Source organism: Vitis riparia, chromosome 8 (genome assembly GCF_004353265.1).
Source record: "Vitis riparia cultivar Riparia Gloire de Montpellier isolate 1030 chromosome 8, EGFV_Vit.rip_1.0, whole genome shotgun sequence".
NCBI classification, from domain to species: Eukaryota; Viridiplantae; Streptophyta; class Magnoliopsida; order Vitales; family Vitaceae; genus Vitis; species Vitis riparia.
The window spans coordinates 17927592-17945548 of record NC_048438.1 but is presented as its reverse complement, the minus strand read 5'-3'; the positions used below and the strand labels follow the sequence as shown (position 1 = coordinate 17945548).

The following is a 17957-nucleotide window of genomic DNA, read 5'->3' as shown; positions in this document are numbered from 1 at the left end:
GTTGGTGGAATAAGGGGTCCAATAACATTCGAGTGGAGGTGGAACGAGAGGAATTAACTAGAAATCTCAGTAGGCTGGAACATTACCTGATTGGAAGTTGGAGCCCTAGCAATGCAAAAGGGGAAGATCCGAAAAACTTGGGCTGGGAAATGGCAAAGGCCTGGGGATTGAAAGGCAAGATGGGGATGGCAAGTTTAGGAAAAGGGCGAGTATTACTGGAATTAGAATTAGCGGAAGAAGCAACGCGGGTCCTTCGCTCTGGTAATAAGGCGGTGGGAGGAGTTCAGTTGGACTTGGAGCAGTGGAACCCAAGATCGGGTTGTTTGGAAGAAGGTGAGGCAAGAAAGGAAGTGTGGGTGAGGCTATTGGGGCTCCCAATTTCGCTATGGGTCCCGTCGGTGTTGAGAAGGGTGGGAGATGCGTGCGGTGGGTTTTTAAACGTCGACCCACAGACGGAGAGCATGGAGGACTTGCAGTGGGCTAGGATTTTGGTTAGATCGGACGGCGAGAATATCCCTGGCTCGATGGAGATAGGGGTTGAAGAAATGACTATCCTAACCCTATGGTGGGAGGCAGCGCCGTCGTTAAGGCAGGAAGAGGAGAGAAAACGCGGCCTGTGGAGTCGTCCAAGAAGGGAGGTTAGAGGTGATGATGATACACGCGCCGGGGCGCAAGTGGAGGAGATGGCGGGTGCAGGGTTCGAGGCGCAGCGTCAATCAGAGGATGGGACTGGTCGTCTAACGCAAGACGTGGGCTCCGCTGCAATGGGCTCCCAGGTGCAAATGGGCTTGTTGCAGGGGCCCGGATCGAAGACTGGGCCTGCGGTTCCAGGCCGGGAGTTGAATTGGGCTCATGGGCTCTCATTGCCATCAGGAAGTGAAGCCTCAAAGGGGAATCAGATTGGGCCGCGGCAACCCAGAAGTTCGGGGCGGGCTACTGGCTCTAGTCTGGGCCATCTTCATAAGGGGAAAGCCATCTCAGACCAAGCCCATCTCATGGACAGTGGGCTCCTTTTAAAAGCCTATCCCTCAGGCTCCAACGGTCATATTAAAGACGACAATTTGGAGAGAGAGTTCATCAGATGCAGAGAAGAAGAAATGGGGAGAAGGCAGCAGCTGGATCTCAACCATCCGAGGGCAGAAAGGATGTTAGAGGAAGAAGCTGCGAGGTATGGTTTAGATGTAAATTTGGGGGGTTTCAGGGCTCAAGGGTCTTCCTCTTCTAATCTCTTTTGTTTTGGTCGAACTCCGGAAAGGAAGTGTTACGACCATTCTGGGGTGCGAAGGGAGGGAATTCTTATTGGAAGTGGGTCACGAAGACCAAGCGCAGAAGAACATATAGGGAGAAGGGATGGCTGTTGGGACTTGGTTGAGGTCAACAGTGTCGACCCTTTGGGAAGAAGTTCGGGGTGGATTGTAGACCAGATGGAAGTCCAAGAGGGTAGGAAGGAAGATCTATTTAATTGGGAGGAGAGTAGCCTAGTTAAATTCAGTCAATTTCTGGGCTTCTCAACGGAAGGTCTGGAAAAGGAAATCTTGACATTCTTGGGCAAAATCAGGAAAATGAGGGAGAAGATAGTTGGTAAAGGTTTGTTGGAGACCTTAAGGTTCGAAAGGGAGATTAAGAGACTGGAGTGCTCTGTTAACCATGAGGGGGATACTAAGAAGAAGGCCCTACCCAGGGTAGAGGGAACCAGAGTGCAGGTGTCCAATGAATTTAAGAATATTGAGTTGGAATGTGAGGGGAGTGAATGATAGCTCCAAGAGGAAAGTAATCAAGTCAGTTATCAGAAATCAAAAGGTGGACCTGTTCTGTATTCAAGAGACAAAGATGCAAGTTATGTCTGAAGAGGTGGTGAGGAGTCTAGGGCCGAGGAGATTTCTTGATTGGAAGGTGTTGAATGCTATGGGGACGGCAGGGGGTGTCTTGATTTGTTGGGATAAAAGATCGTTGGAGATGCTGGGGGTGGAAGAGGGCCAATTTTCCATCTCCTGTAGATTCAGGAATGTGGGAGATGGAGCAATCTGGGTGTTCACGGGGGTCTATGGTCCCTTCTCCAGAGAAGATAGGGAGTGCTTGTGGGAGGAGTTTGGGGCAATTAGAGGATTGTGGGAGGAGCCATGGTGTTTAGGAGGCGACTTCAATACAACTCTGTACCAAGCTGAAAGAAGTAGAAATGGGAGGATTACTTCAGCCATGAGGAGGTTTGCCCAGATCATAGATGATTTAGGGCTTGTTGATGTCCCTTTGCAAGGGGGATCTTTCACTTGGAGTGGGGGGCTCAATAATCAATCGTGGGCCAGGTTGGATAGATTCCTAGTGACCCCCAGTTGGCTAGACCAATACAGTATGGTTTTTCAAAGAAGATTGCCCCGTCCAACATCGGATCACTTCCCGGTTCTGCTTGAGGGAGGAGGGCTAAGGAGAGGTTCGTCCCCTTTCAAATTTGAGAATATGTGGCTCAAAGCTGAGGGGTTCAAAGATCTGATAGAGGGGTGGTAGCAAGGGATAGAGGTTAGAGGCAGGCCGAGCTACAGGTTAGCGGCTAAGCTGAAAGGATTGAAACAAAACTTAAAAATTTGGAACAAGGAGGTTTTTGGAAAGTTAGAGAAAAACAAAGCTAAAGCTCTTCAGCAAGTGGAGCGTTGGGATTCAGTGGAAAAAGAAAGAAATTTAACAGAGGAGGAGTTAGGTCACAAAAAGGAAGCTAAGGAGAATTATGCAAAGTGGGTGTCAATGGAAGAAGTGCACTGGATACAGCTATCTAGGGAATTATGGCTAAGGGAAGGGGATAGGAACACGGGGTTCTTTCACCGCATGGCCAATGCCCGAAGGAAAGTCAATACCCTGGATAAAATAAAGATAAATGGGGTGAGGATTACAGAGGAACAAGAAGTGAGGGAAGGAATTGCAAATGCATATCAGCAGCTCCTGTCGGAAAACTCGAGTTGGAAGGCGGATATAGGGGGTCTTATGCTGAAGCAGATCAGCCTTTCAGAAGCGGAAGCCCTTGAGCTTCCATTTTCTGAGGTTGAGATCTATGCAGCTTTAATGGGAATGAATGGGGACAAAGCCCCGGGTCCGGACGGATTCACAGTGGCCTTTTGGCAAAGATATTGGGAGATTGTCAAGGAGGACGTCTTGGATATGTTCAAGGAGTTCCATGATCAGAACTCCTTCATTAAGAGCCTAAATCATACCTTTTTGGTCTTGTTACCGAAGAAAGGGGGGGTGGAGGACTTGGGTGACTACAGGCCAATCAGTTTGCTTGGGGGATTGTATAAATTATTGGCTAAGGTGTTAGCCAATAGGCTTAAAAAAGTCATAGGAAAGGTGATTTCTCCTGATCAGAATGCCTTCATCAAAGGGAGACAGATTCTTGACGGCTCCCTAATCGCAAATGAGGTAATAGACTCTTGGAAAAAAAGGGGAGAGAAAGGTCTAATATGTAAATTGGACATTGAGAAGGCGTATGATAGTATCAATTGGCAATTTTTACTAAAGGTCGTGCAAAAGATGGGCTTTGGGCCAAAATGGATAGGATGGATGTGAAGCTATATATCCACTGCCAAGTTCTCAGTGCTGGTGAATGGGGTTCCAGCTGGGTTCTTCTCAAGTTCAAAAGGGCTAAGGCAAGGGGACCCCCTTTCCCCCTACTTGTTTGTCATGGGAATGGAAGTTCTAAGTGTGTTAATCAATAGGGCCGTTGAAAGGGGGTTCATCCATGGCTGTAGGATATGGAGAGGAAGAGGGCAGGCCATCAATATTTCTCATCTACTGTTTGCGAATGATACAATTGTATTTTGCGAGGCAAAGAAAGAGTCTTTGTTGTATTTGAGTTGGATCATCTTTTGGTTTGAAGCAGCATCAGGATTAAAGATTAATCTGGACAAAAGTATGGTCATTCCGGTAGGGGAGGTGGAAGGGGTGCTTGAGCTGGCTGCTGAAATTGGGTGTAAGGTGGGACAGTTGCCTACTGTCTATTTGGGACTGCCCTTTAGGGCTCCTAATAGGGCCTCTTCCGTTTGGGATGGGGTGGAGGAGAAAGTGAGGAGGAGGTTTGCTCTTTGGAAACGTCAATATTTGTCCAAAGGAGGGAGAATTACTCTTATAAAGAGTACGCTGGTCAGCATTCCATTGTATCAAATGCCGTTATTCCGTATGCCTAAATCAGTGGCAAGAAGGCTTAAAAAGCTTCAAAGAGACTTTTTGTGGGGAGGAGCCAACGAGGGGAACAAGGCTTATCTAGTCAAATGGGAGGTGGTGTGCGCGGATAAAGAGAAGGGAGGATTGGGGTTAAGGAAGCTTGTTTGTTTGAACAAAGCTCTTCTAGGCAAATGGATTTGGAGATTTGCGCGTGCCAAGGAGGAGCTTTGGAAAAAAGTGCTTGTGGCTAAGTATGGGCAAGAGGAGAGGAGTTTGGGTGGAGGACAAGAAAGGTAAATGGGGTGTTTGGAGTTGGAGTTTGGAAGGAAATCTTGAAGGAGTCAGCTTGGTGCTGGGAAAATATGGTGTTCAAGGTGGGAAAAGGCAATAAAATAAGGTTTTGGACAGATCCTTGGTGCGGAAACAGTGTGCTGTCCCAAGGTTTCCCGGACCTCTTTTCCATGGCTGCCCAAAGGAATGTCACAGTGGAAGAATATTGGGATCAGAATTTGGGTCAAGGAGGGTGGAATTTAAGGCTGTTAAGGGACTCTAATGATTGGGAGTTGGGTTTGGTGGGCAATTTATTAGTTGTGTTGAGGGATTATAGAGTAACTTTGGAGGAAGACTCGGTGTTTTGGAAGGAAGGAGAAGACGGGCTGTTTGAAATCAAGAAAGCGTAGTGTGTTGGCAAATACTGCAGGAGCGGATTTCCCTCATAGCAATATTTGGGTGGACAAAGTTCCAACCAAAATTGCTTTTTTTGCTTGGGAAGCTACTTGGGGGAAGGTTCTCACTTTGGATAGGCTGCAGAGAAGAGGGTGGCAATTCCCTAACCGATGTTTCTTGTGTGGGTGTGAAGAGGAAACGATCAATCATATCTTAATTCATTGTACAGTGGCAAAAGGGTTGTGGGATATCATTCTTGCGTTGTGTGGTGTACAGTGGGTCTTTCCAAAATTTGTAAATGAGGTTCTTAGTAGTTGGAAAGGCTCTTTTGTGGGGAGAAAAAGGAAAAAAGTGTGGAAATCCATCCCGCTATACATTTTTTGGACAATATGGAAGGAGAGGAATAGGCTAGCTTTTAAGGGGGGAGTGTTGCCTTTTTAGAAATTAAAAGCTTTGTTTGTGTACAATATTTGGGGTTGGACTAAAGTGTACATTGATATGGAGTCGAATTCCCTAATAGGTTTCTTGGAGTGGTTAGCCTCCAATTAGGGGTTGGGTTGTTTTGTTTTTTGTTTGAGGGGTCTTTGTAGCTTCGTATACTCTCTGTATGCTTTGCGGCTTCTAAGCCTTCTTTAATACAATTGCTTGCTTATAAAAAAAAAAAAATATATGATATTTCTCTTTTTATTTGCTCATCATTTCCCTATATTATTTTGTATTACATTCCCGTAACACATCTTTTCTTGTGTAAGTAAATTGATAAAATTAAAGGAAATTGACAAGGAAAGTATGTTTTGAGAAGCAATCTAATTTGTATTTTTTTTTTTTTTAATATTCATCTACTTTTCATAAAATTAAGATAAGTGAAAGTTACATTCTGTTGGACTCTAAATTGGAATGAATTTGCATCAACAATAGACCCAAACTTGAGAATGAGTGTCAATATAAATTTGATTATGTTAATTGTTGACTTAGCAAGAATATTGGAAACACAAAGATAATGATAATGAATTCTAAAGTATTATGGTTGTTAAAAGAAAAGATTATTTAAATTATATATAAAAGGACTAACTCAAAAAAATCTCACAATGTAAAAGAAATAGATAATGTATTTAAATAAAATTTGGTACATATCATAGCTAAGGACTAAGGTGACAGTTATTTTGCCTAACTTAGAAAAATTGGTTTTGAGAAGAATTTTACTATCTAAAATTTTGGTATGGAAAAGTGTAACCTTAATTATATTTCATCTCAATCATTTTCTTTTTCTATTTATATTACAGCCCAATCTGTTTTTTTTTCCTATTTGGTTTCATGTCTAATTCAATTATCTGACTTTGAATCTCTTCTTAGTTTCATACAAGGTTTTAAAAGAATAAATTCACATGTTCATTTTTTTATTGGACTTTTTTCATATTACCTCACATGCATCATATATGAACACTTACTAGTACTTCTAAAATGCTGAACACTTACTAGCACTTCTAAAATGCTATCCACACCACATCTGAAATCCTATAGTCAATGTTATAAAAAGGTACCTTCACTCGAGAGCCATGGGGGATTGGAGGTGAACCATCTGCATTGTTTGGCAAAAAGATCTCCCACACACCAAATTCATTCTGTTCATGAATAATCAATGAATTTTATTATTGTGTTAGATTAATTAAAGATATTGAACTGGTATATAATTCCAAGCACAACATAAAAAAAGTAAAGTGCAACTATGCCCAGCAGTCTCGGTCTTAATACAAAATGGATGGCCACTGACTTTCACCTTTGTCCTGGAGCCTACCTGATAAGCTCACACCAAATTCATCAAATGAAGTATTAGCAGTAGACCCAATAATACAGTATAAACTGACCACTCAATTGTCACCCTAGATTTTCACTAATCTTTTTCTCCACTGTAACACTGAAGCAGTGGCGTGGAGAAAATGTTACGATTTTCATTTTCCCTCTTCCTGAGCAAACTAATTTTTAATATCAGATCAAAACAATCTAAGAAAAAGACATCAGTTGATCTTTGTTTTTCCCATGAAATCTGATCTTCCATGCCAATAAGGTAGCATACTGAACAAGATCATCCATTTAAATTCTTCAGAACAATAATAACAATGTAATAGAAGGAACAAAAGGTGGAGGTGGAAGACCAAACAAAACTAGATCATGGTTCAGAAAAAATAAATAAATAAACAAAAGAAAGGAAGGAGATAAACGCTCTAACTTTTATTGATTTAGCTGGAAGCATAAGGAGAATCAAATCTGACAACCATGCACAATGTCAATAATAAGCCACTGCCTGAATTGACATTAAGAAAGATGAGCAAATATAACATACCTGAGTCATTATATCCGCATTAGGATTCCAATTATTAAAATCTCCAATCAATGCTGCCGACTGTCAATGCAGTAACCAAATACCATATATGAAAATAGGAGGAAAAATAATGATATTAGACTCGAGAACATTAACTTCCTCCAATTACTGCAATAAAAAAATCAAATACTTGAATTGATCATTGTGGAAGGAAAATAACTGTAACCAATATCCACACAAACAGTTTAGCCAGATAAAACTTCAACAAGAATGAGGGCAAACAGAACCATCTAGGGCAGATATGTTTTTTCTTATAATCATTTTATTATATAACCTTTGGTGTACTAATCATCCCTACAAATATATATATATATATATATATATATATACACATGTATGGTGTACTACCATAGTTGCTAACTCATAAAACATATTGTGTATCGTTTTTCTATGTTGCCATATCATGTATTCTATCGTATCATGTATCATGAATTATTTTATACAACAAAAAATAAATAGAAAAAATATGCATATATATGCATATACATTTGGAGCATAAAGTATTCAGTGATATCTAACAAATTTCACGAAAGATAGTAGGATTTAAAGAGTTAAACTAGATTATACCATATGAAAACATTGAATCCTAGAATTTCGAAAGTTCAATTTAACAAAATATGAGTTTAAATCATCATAAAATCCACAAAAATAAACTTTTTGAATTTTGAAACATAATTTTAAATCCAAAGTCTAACAAGGCATATATACTTATATGTGTGGTCAATATGTATGTATTTATGTGTCATTTACAAAGTTTCATTTTTCATGTTTGTCGTCATTCTTTCCTTAATTGAAAAAAAAAATCTAAAAAAATTAATATATTAGGTAAAAGTTTTTACTCATCAATTTCATTGTCAAAATTCAAATCATTCAAAAAAAAAAAAAAAATCTCCAATATTCATTATAAGAATAATTCAACATTGTTTTGACAACAATAAAGTAGTCTTTCAAGTAGGACTATCTTACCTCTCTCTCCCTTTTATGATCAATCTCTAACCTTATTGTACGTTTTAAACAATTAATATAATAATTCTTTTAATAAAAAATTTTAATTAAATTTTTCTTAAAAATTAAAAAAAATAATAATAATTAAAGGTGTATGGATCATTGTACCATTGCATCATGTATCATAAGATACACTTCGGATAAGATATGGATTATGATACATGTCGATTTCCATTAAAAATGTATTATATCGTTATATTGTATCATGTATCATAAGTTTTTAACAACTATGTGCACTAAATCAAAGATCCATGACCTATTATAACATTCTCACTCAATATCCCCAATGGCTGAATCTCCAGCGCCAATTTTGCTTTTTCACCAAAAAGGCTGCCTCTCAAGAGCAAAAAAATTACTAAAATCAAACCATTTCTAATTACCAATAAGCAAATCTAACCAATAAGCAAATCTAATAAAATTGATCCAATAATTAAAATAAATTTTATTAAAGAAAATTTATTGCTAAAGGAACCATCTGTAGGACCGTAAATCAGACAAAAATGGCCAGCCTCTTCCTAGCTCATCAGATTAAATGATCTTTAATAGAGTTTTAGGCCCAAACACAAGATCCTGCTATTCTTATTTTATGCTTAAATATCTATTCAATATTTAACATTACAGTAATAGTGTAAAATAAGCTCATTTTTTTTCTCAAAATACTAACAAATATATTTGCTTTCTAAGTATATTTATTGATTTTGAAGCCTAGATCAAGAAGGGTAAAAAGTGCAATCCCATGGATGACCTTCTCAAAATACCAACAAATATGTTTGCCTTTTTACCTAAGAATTTATTGCATTTGAAGCATGGACCAAGAAGGGGAAAAGTTGCAGTCAGATAATGGCCTTCTTTTGAGAGAAGTCCTCCTTCATATATGTTATTCTTTCGAATAAACAAGACGCCTTGCCCCACAAAAGATTGATGATTTTAGCTAATGGAATTTGGGCATTTTAGAAGGAAAATAAACATTATCTATTATTCCATCTTAGTTTCAGTTTTCAAAGATTTTCTAAGCAGCACATCTTCCATTTCATTTCACAATAAGACCCTATTCCTTTTTGTTAATTTATTGTTTGTAAACCTTGGTGGGATTTATATATATATTGGTCTTAAATCTAAATAGACATTTAACTTAAATCTAAATTGTACTTAATAGTGTCAAGTATTAAAACTTGCTTGTTCTCTCTTTCTTTTTTTTTTTTGGCTTTTTTTGTTACTCAATGCTTTAAGGCTTAAGTCATTGTTTTTTACCTTATTACTTTTTCTAAGAAAATTGTCTCAATAGAGAAAAGTAAAATTTTTATCTTAAATCTTTAAACAACTTGCTTTAAGACTTAAGTTTAAAAGACAAACAACACCTATATGAAGTATCTTCTAATACATTATCCAGTTGGTTATCTTCCCCCACCACCAAGAAAAGAAAAGAAGAAAAAATAAATATGAGGTAGAAAGCAAAACAAACCTTAGCTCCAGGTGCCCACTCTCTATATGTTATACCTGTTGCACTGAAAACAATTGGGATGGGAAATCAGCGACTGCAAGATCACAATTACCATGGAAATATCCTTTGCCAAAACTAAAAATTTATTAGTTAAATTTAATTAAGGAAAAGCATAGATATTTTCTATAAACAAAATATATACAAAAAATGCAGCATGATAAATTAAGGATGAAAACGTCTATGCAAAAGCCCCTGTACATAAAGGAGAATTAGAAAGCATCGTATGGGCAGCTACATTTTTCCTCCAAAATGCAGGAGTAAGTGAATTATGTACCAATATATCATCAAACCTATAGAGTAAATAGTCACCTATCCTGGGTTTCACAAACAAAAGAAGCAGGGGATGGATGCCCTGTACGAATTTTGAACTTTCAGGGTCATAGATTCAGGTTGCAGGAGCCATTACAGGCCATAAAGGAAGGAGATTTGGAAGAAGAGTGCAGAGGTTGGTTCTTGCATTAGGTGCTCTCAGTTGAAGTTGGTTACATCGATTTCCTATGAACTGCGATGAACACCGAATGCTATGAATTCTTTATAGGTATTATTGTACTTCATGTTGAAGACTTTCTTTGCTTAATTTGCAACCACCAAATGATTATTAAACTAGAAGACATGATACAGAATGAGAAAGAGAAGGCATCATTGTAAAAGGAAGAAAAATATGTATGATACAGCCAAAACACAAAGGTGAGTGTAACTGTCTTCAGAATCCTCCAAAGCAGCTGGCTCCCATTTTAGCCTTTAAACTCAGTCCTGTTTTCTCTTTTAATATACATGCATATTTCCTCTCTTCACAATACACGCACACGCACAGAAGATAATTTTCCTTTTTCTTTTTTGTACTTTTTACTTCAGGGAATAGCATGTGCAGATTTGAAGATATTTTTTATTTTTTTTTTATAGGCAAATAGCATATATATATGTTAATGGCACCTCATTAAATGGTGCAGCAAAGTGCACACAATGTATACAATTGATGCCCAAAAAAGAAAGAACTTCTTACTTTAAGCCAAAAGTCAATCAACAAAGCCTAGCATAGACAAAGAATGGCCATCTATGTACACTCTGGCGCATTCCAAAATAGTACTCATAATGCAAATTTGAAATTTTACACTTCAAAAATTACACCATGGTATTTAGTTTACCACTTCATATAGTCATAATTGCAGAGCTCATGCTCATGGGCAGCTTAAATAAGGGATAGTTTAGTTAAATGAAATCTGATTGTCTTCTCCATATGCTAGTTGCTTCATCACATAATAAAACTCTGGCAAACTCAGATGTGGTATTTTGGCCAAAAGAGTTGCTTCAAGCCTCTCAACACTACAGTTGTAATATGTTACAGTACTGGGCTCATTGTGATTATGGAATAGGGATAGAAACCACCTTCATATCTTTTGTTCATTTTATCTGATTTGCTTTGAAGATTCCCTCTTTATTTTTTCTCTTCATTTCAGATCAATAATGGAATAATTAGTGATCACTGAGATAGTAAACAATCATGTCATAAGAAGTATTGGTGCACCAATATAGAAGCAAATAAAGCATGGACATCAATCACCAGAGACTGCAAAAGGGTGGTACCTGCGAGTGAAGCCCATCTTTTCATATCCACGAGAAAATAAGTCCAAACCGCCTTCGTACTTGTCAATTGCCTCACGCATTTTCTTGTATTGTCCGAAACTGTAACATAGGATACAACCAAAAAAAAAATGAAACACACACAGAGACACGCATCACAAAGATGAAATATGAGTTGTTCAACAAAAACAGTTAGGCTATCAAACTTGAAATAGCCAGCAAGGAAGGACATGCTTATGCTAGCCTGCTTGGTAAGAGAGTTGAACTAGCATGTAACTACAACATGAGAAGAATCACATATTGAACTTTAAGGTTGACACATTAAAGCAACCCAAAAACTTCTGTCAGATTGCATTGCCAACATAAAAGTGGAATAACTAAACACATGTTTGAGTCATTCTATCTCAACAGTCCTTTGCTTGGATTTCCAGGCATTAAGATATTGTGAATGATAGTACAAACCTATCGTTTGCCCCAAAGATGCTTACTAACAACCTCTAAAACAAATTAGATGCGGAGTCAGAAGCATTTCTTTGCCAGTTGATCTAACTTAGAACTTGAACAACTGAAGTCTCCAAGTCAGAGACAGAGAAATAATGGATGGCATGCTTAAAATTGAATTACATGCAAAGTAGACAAATGTTCTAAGTGAAGCAGAGAATAGCAGAGTTACACACGTGGCTCAAACCTAGGAAACCTCATTTTGCTATCAATTAATAAAATTAAAGAGAAGTTGTAAGACATGTAAAGATTCAAAACTTTTAAAGCAGAGGATTAAAACAACCCAAAACCTTTAAAGAAGAGGTTTTCAATCTTTGATATTTTTGGATGTTCCCCTTTTCAATTAAAGAATTTCTGATCAACTAGTGAGGTCCACTTAGAAGGAACAGAACCAGAGGATCTTTGAGAGGATGAAGTTTCAGAGTTAGCTTCAAAAGACCAACTTCTCAAGTCTTATTCCAATTTTTGGTCTCAAGAATCACTAGGAGAGGGATGCTTGCTATTTCTTGATTTGTTGACAAGAATGAATTGGCTTATTAGCTATTTTCCCAGCCCCATCTTGTGTTATTTGCTTCTTTTCTTTCTATTTGGAGGTTCATTTATACATCCTGTTTACTTGAGTTCGCCCCTCTAGGACACTTAATTATAGAGTTGCAACTTGGGCAAGTTAGGCGCATTAGAGGGTTAACCTACTCCAAACCCGCCTACCGATATGTCCAACCCACGCCAAAACCCAATCTGAGACCATGTTGGACCACGTCAAGCCCATGGGCAAATCAAGTTCCCATGTGTTACTAAGGATTATCAAATAAAACAATTATTTTAAAACCTACAAGATATAAACCATATTATAAAAGAAGATGTTAAAGGCTAATTGTATCAGTCATAAAATAAATTATTAGTTACTAATTTAACATAAATCATTATTCATAAACTAAAACTTCAACTATCAAAGATACTTAAACAATGAAAGAAAAATGATAAATTCATTACTTCAATATAGTTAAAGATAAGAAAGGTAAGAGTTCTTTCCTATCATTTTTATGTTTTTTATATTATAATAAGACAATATACAATACAATATACAATACAATATACAATACAATTATAAATAAATTAATAATATGCGGGTTTGAGTTTCAGCGGGGTGCCCAAACCTTTAACTCACACCAACCCTAATATTTTGAATATGGTATTTTTCTCACTCAAGTTTGACCCCATCCCATTCAAACCTTGCCCACCAACCTAAATACCAAGTTGGGTGGATTGGACCCACCCAAGTTGTAATCCTACTTAATTATGTATTTTATTTGCTTATTAAGAAAGAAATGAAAAACAAATATACTCATTTATTCACCTAATGTAATCCTTAATAGAATTATATGACAAATCAAATAGTCAAAGATAAAAAGGCAAAAAGTTGAATAAACCTTAGAGAATGTTAAGCTGTAGAACATTCAAAAAAACAGGCACAAACTTAATTTACAACCTTATGCTATGATTTCCTTTGTTAACCCTTATTCTCTTTTTTTTATAGGTTTTATTAAACCTTATTCTATAAAAGTTAAAACAGGCGCCATTAGCAGTTACAATAAGAATGATTTGCCAAGTTAGTGATCTCCTAGCCTGAATGTCAGCATTGACTGAAGTAAATGAACTCGCATCTTCTAGGAGATGCTTTGACAACAATTTTTCATGTTCTCATCCATTTAGTTACTCAAAATTTTCTTTGTTTCAAATATTTCTTATAGAACCAAGCAACCAGAAAAGAATCTCACCGGTAATCAATATGTTCACGATAACCTCTCAAAAATGGATCTATTTCATATATTCTCTGTCCAGTGCCAGGCGGAGGTATGGACTTTGGTCTAGCTTCCTCCTTTTTAATCGTTCCTGTCCCAGGTAAAGTAACTGCCTTTTCTGCTCCCTGAACTTTATCATCTTTATCTATGAGATCTGAATGAACGAAATCTTGATTTTCATCAACCTTACTACAATCATTGGTTGGTTTGTTGATGTCATTGTCATCTTCCATTGTTAGATCATCCACATCTTGCAATACCTACAACAAGAATCATGAGGCACAAGGAGACAAAACACCAGGTGGAATTCAAAAAAATCAACACAAATAACCTGCTATGGCATTCAAAAGCATAGGAAATATATAAAAGCTATGCTAGTTGAAAGTTAGCAAGCTTGGCTGGTAAAGGCTCTAGAGAATTATATTCGATTCATGGATCTAATCCCAACTTCTTCAAGGTTGGGAGATTTATGGGGTAGGGGATCACAGCCATGAAGAAGTGGGATGGTTTCTATGGCCCATCATTGGTTTTTTGGACCAAAACCTAAAAAAAGATGCATTTATTATAGAGGTTGACATAGACTACATTGATACCAAAATATGATATAAAAATAATTATGTACAGAAAAGACAGGATCATGTTAAAATTGACATAGAACTTCTTTTCCTTACACCCCTCAACAACCCTTTAATCATGTCCTCATTCAGGATAAAAGTGAAATCACTTTAATAAGGAAAAATGGTAACAATGTGAAGGAAGACGCCAAAAATGGATTTCCTGGCTGAGTCTGCTGAATCATTTGTTTCGATATATAGGTAAGTGCATAAACATGGATGCTTGTGCATGTCTCAGCGCAGTCTATCTGTACATGTGGAGGCACACATTAAGATACCTGGGGATCTTCCAAAACTGTGTCAGGAACTTCAATTTGACCTGTTGAGGATGAAGAGCCATCAATCTGGCTTCCAGGAACAAGGGTTTTGTCAGATGCAGCAACCCTTAAAGACGATGAGTCAGAATCATAAGAAGACTTTCCAGCAAAAATTTTCCCTACAAACAATGATCATGTTAGCTTTGCAAATATAATAAGATAATCAAGTTCATAGTCAAGATAGGTAATCATTGCTCAGAATAGTGACATCAAGTTCTGAGACTTAATTGTAACTGTAGGGAAAAAAATTAATTTCAACCTTATATTGGGAAGAAAAAAAAGATTCATCTATTCACATGTTAAGAACTTAAAGGTGATAAATTAATACTGCTATCAAGTACAGTTGCCAGTGTCCTTGGGGCCAAACAAGAAACTCAGCTCATTCCATTGGAAGCCCTTAAACCACCAGCAATAGGCAATAACCAGTAAACAACAGGGTACCTCTGTAGCACATCCCAACATGATATATTTGTCCTTTTCCAAAAGGAAAATGTAGGATGGGAACACATTAGTTCACCAAGCACATTTTCTAAATCCATAGTTGAGTTGCAAGATTCTTCAGAGCAAACATCAGGGAATGAAATTTCTTATCCTTTAACACCATTTTGACATCATTGTCACAAGAACCAGAGATATTTTAGAACCATCTTCTCTGCACTCACAGTGCCCTATGTGATGCGGAATGGATTCTAATCCATGCAGTAAGTCAATTACTAAAATCTCTGAGGAGCTTGAAACCTACCTCCCAAGGGTGATTTTGCCCCTTCAATTCCATGGTCTGGCCAATTCCACAAGCAAAACTTCCCATTGCCGTCCTCAAAAGGGTATAAGACTGTAAGTTGTCAATTCACACCCTAAAGGAGCAAAATCTACCACACAAAATGCTACTTCCTCTCTGTAAAACCTCAATTCAGCACTCCATGAGCCCATACTCCGCTAGATCTTGCCTAGTAAGGTTGATAATGGCTTCAATTTTTTAACCTTGCCCTCATAGTCCTTTTTTTTAATTCATAAGAAAAATCCATTAAATAATGGCAAAGGAGGCACCACCCAACTGCACATGCAATATACAAATTACACCATAAAAGAAAACAATAAGAAATGGATGCATAACCAAACACTCAAACCACATCCCATGTTAATGCAAAATTTAGAGTCCTCCAGCCACAACACAAAAGGCATTCAAGGACCATCTCCTTAAACTTCTTAATTGGGAGTTCCTAACCCTCAAGGATGCATTTGTTCCTCACTTCCAGATGCACAACATCAAACATAAGGATACAACTTTTCATGCCTTCATCTTTTTATCCATCCATAGCCACCCTTCCACATCCACACTGCGTCAAACTCTTTTTATTTATCCATAGCCGCCCTTCCACATAAGGAAACACCAATGCTCATAGCTTCATCTCTATAGTGCAGTAGAGAAGAAGGGGGTTTGACATTTCTCATGTCTCTCACATATATAACACCAATCCATCCAGAAGGATTTTTCCTCTTCTTATCAGTTGGTTGACTGTCAAAAACCTCTCGTCCTGACTGTCACAATCCTCTCCTCAGGATCTTTCAATACAAAGGAGCCCCTTTTTTAACAGGTACTAAAGCATTCACATCTCTTTCCACCACCCCTGATCACACATTAAATCCCCATATGAAAGCAACCTCCCAGCATTCTTTTTTCCCCATCTGCAAGTAGTAAAATTGAGTCACAAGCTACTACACCAGGATGCCAATTTATCAAGTCCAAGAAGTAGGCAGATGGAGATCTACCAGTCATGGATGCCATTTGGGAAAATTATTACGTGGAGTTGACTATTAGGACTGATACAAATACTATTTCTGTAGGTAACATTATAATTTTATAGTTGCATAGTCACAATTCCTTTTCTGAGTAATGTCAGTTAGTCACACAAAATTACTCGAATGGATCCCTCTCTTACTTCAAACAAGAAAAATAATAACCAATTTCAGATGAATTAATGAATTACCCGTTATCAACTGATCGTACAGTAATTGAAAAAATAATAATAAAACATCAAATTCCAGATTTAAATTAAAAAATCCATGAATGTAAGCCTGCCTTTCAAGCGATCCTGATTCAAGAAGGATCAACCCAAATCAAGAAGCAGGAAAAACCTCTGCAACTTTAAGAAACCAGAACCGCCAAAAAGGAAAAGAGGTGAGACACTCTACATGTAATAAAATATTATATTACAAAAAAAAAAAAAAAAGTAGAGAAAGATTACTAGAAAACGAGCTCTTCTTGGAAAAGAGAGACAGATTTGCAGTCCTTCGACCACTGGAAATGCTCAATACAGACTGATTGTTGGCGGATGAAACCACAGGAAGGCGAATTCCAGAGAGAGTGTACACCATTTTTCCCTCTAGGGTTCTTTTGAGAGGAGCGGGAGCGATCTAGTGAGCGTTGGTTTTAGGTTCTAGCCCGTTATGACTAGTGAATGATCGGATCAGCAGATATTTTCGTGATATTGGGTCTTGTGCTTACTGCCAATAGGAATGGAGCGCTACGTGTGGAGTCGTGAGTTGCATGGAGATAGGCGGTTGGGACCCAGCAGCCCACGCTCCACCGTCGTCCGTTCAATTCTGTTTCCCTAGATAGGCGTTAAGTGTTAACGCACAAGTGGCCGCCACGTGGGTTCGCTTGCTCTGAAGATCAGGTACGAAAGGCGGTGGACGGATCACGTGTGCTCCCTAATCAATTACCCTTTCTCAGTTTCTCTCTCTCCTTTCCGGATTCAGCTCCCTTTCTTGTACTTCGCCTCCCAAACGATACTTTTTCGATTTCTTTACTTCTAATTGTATTTAATATTTATTGATTTGATCGACTATTTTGAATTAGACATATTTAATCCAATCCAATTTTTCATATTGAAAACCAAAAAATAATAATAATAATAAATAAAAATAAAAACAAAAAATAGACATCCTGAAATTGAATGCACAAAAAACGGTGCCCTTTTACTTCACGTCAGTATCCACGTTGTACTAATCCATTTCCTACAGTCTGGTCGCAAAATATCAATAAATAAAAAAACCTCTAAAGCGACGTTAACGGAGCTTACGCATCATATCTCTCAAGTCATGGCCCATCCTCGGCCCCTGGAAATGTTATCTCATCATGCCGTATTCCCTCCCCCCTGTTATTGCTTTGCGTTTCGAATCAATAAGGGCAAATGATAACAGCATTCAATCAAATGCAATCGTAGAAATGGAATTTTAGAAAAAGTTATTCTAGCAACCACGTAAGTCAAAAGTGGAGGTCACACCACCCCCTCTTACAACCGCATATCCATATCCTCCAAGAACATGCCTGAAGACATCTTGGACCCATATCTATATATTATCGTACTTCTCAGATTGCTTTCTGATTTTTGACTTGACACCGTAGATACATGTTGACAATGGACGGTGGTGAATGCTTGT

At 37.8% G+C, this 17957-nt stretch overlaps 1 protein-coding gene across 4 annotated transcripts in view; it reads right to left on the bottom strand.

Moving 5' to 3' along the window:
• Positions 1-17173, bottom strand: part of LOC117921178 (1,4-alpha-glucan-branching enzyme 2-2, chloroplastic/amyloplastic-like) — a 38854-nt gene extending 21681 nt beyond the window's left edge. Inside the window, exons 1-8 of one of the 4 annotated variants that reach the window (XM_034838993.1) lie at positions 16760-17173; positions 14475-14632; positions 13559-13842; positions 11283-11381; positions 9660-9702; positions 7154-7213; positions 6590-6607; positions 6354-6434 (exon numbers count right to left, since the gene is read on the bottom strand). In XM_034838993.1, coding sequence (XP_034694884.1) covers positions 6354-6434; positions 6590-6607; positions 7154-7213; positions 9660-9702; positions 11283-11381; positions 13559-13842; positions 14475-14632; positions 16760-16889 — 873 coding nt within the window. In that variant the 5' untranslated portion in view covers positions 16890-17173. The remainder of the gene's footprint in view (positions 1-6353; positions 6435-6589; positions 6608-7153; positions 7214-9659; positions 9703-11282; positions 11382-13558; positions 13843-14474; positions 14633-16759) is intronic. The other 3 variants (XM_034838992.1, XM_034838990.1, XM_034838991.1) reach the window with 3 other exon arrangements.
• Positions 17174-17957: the final 784 nt, after the last annotated feature.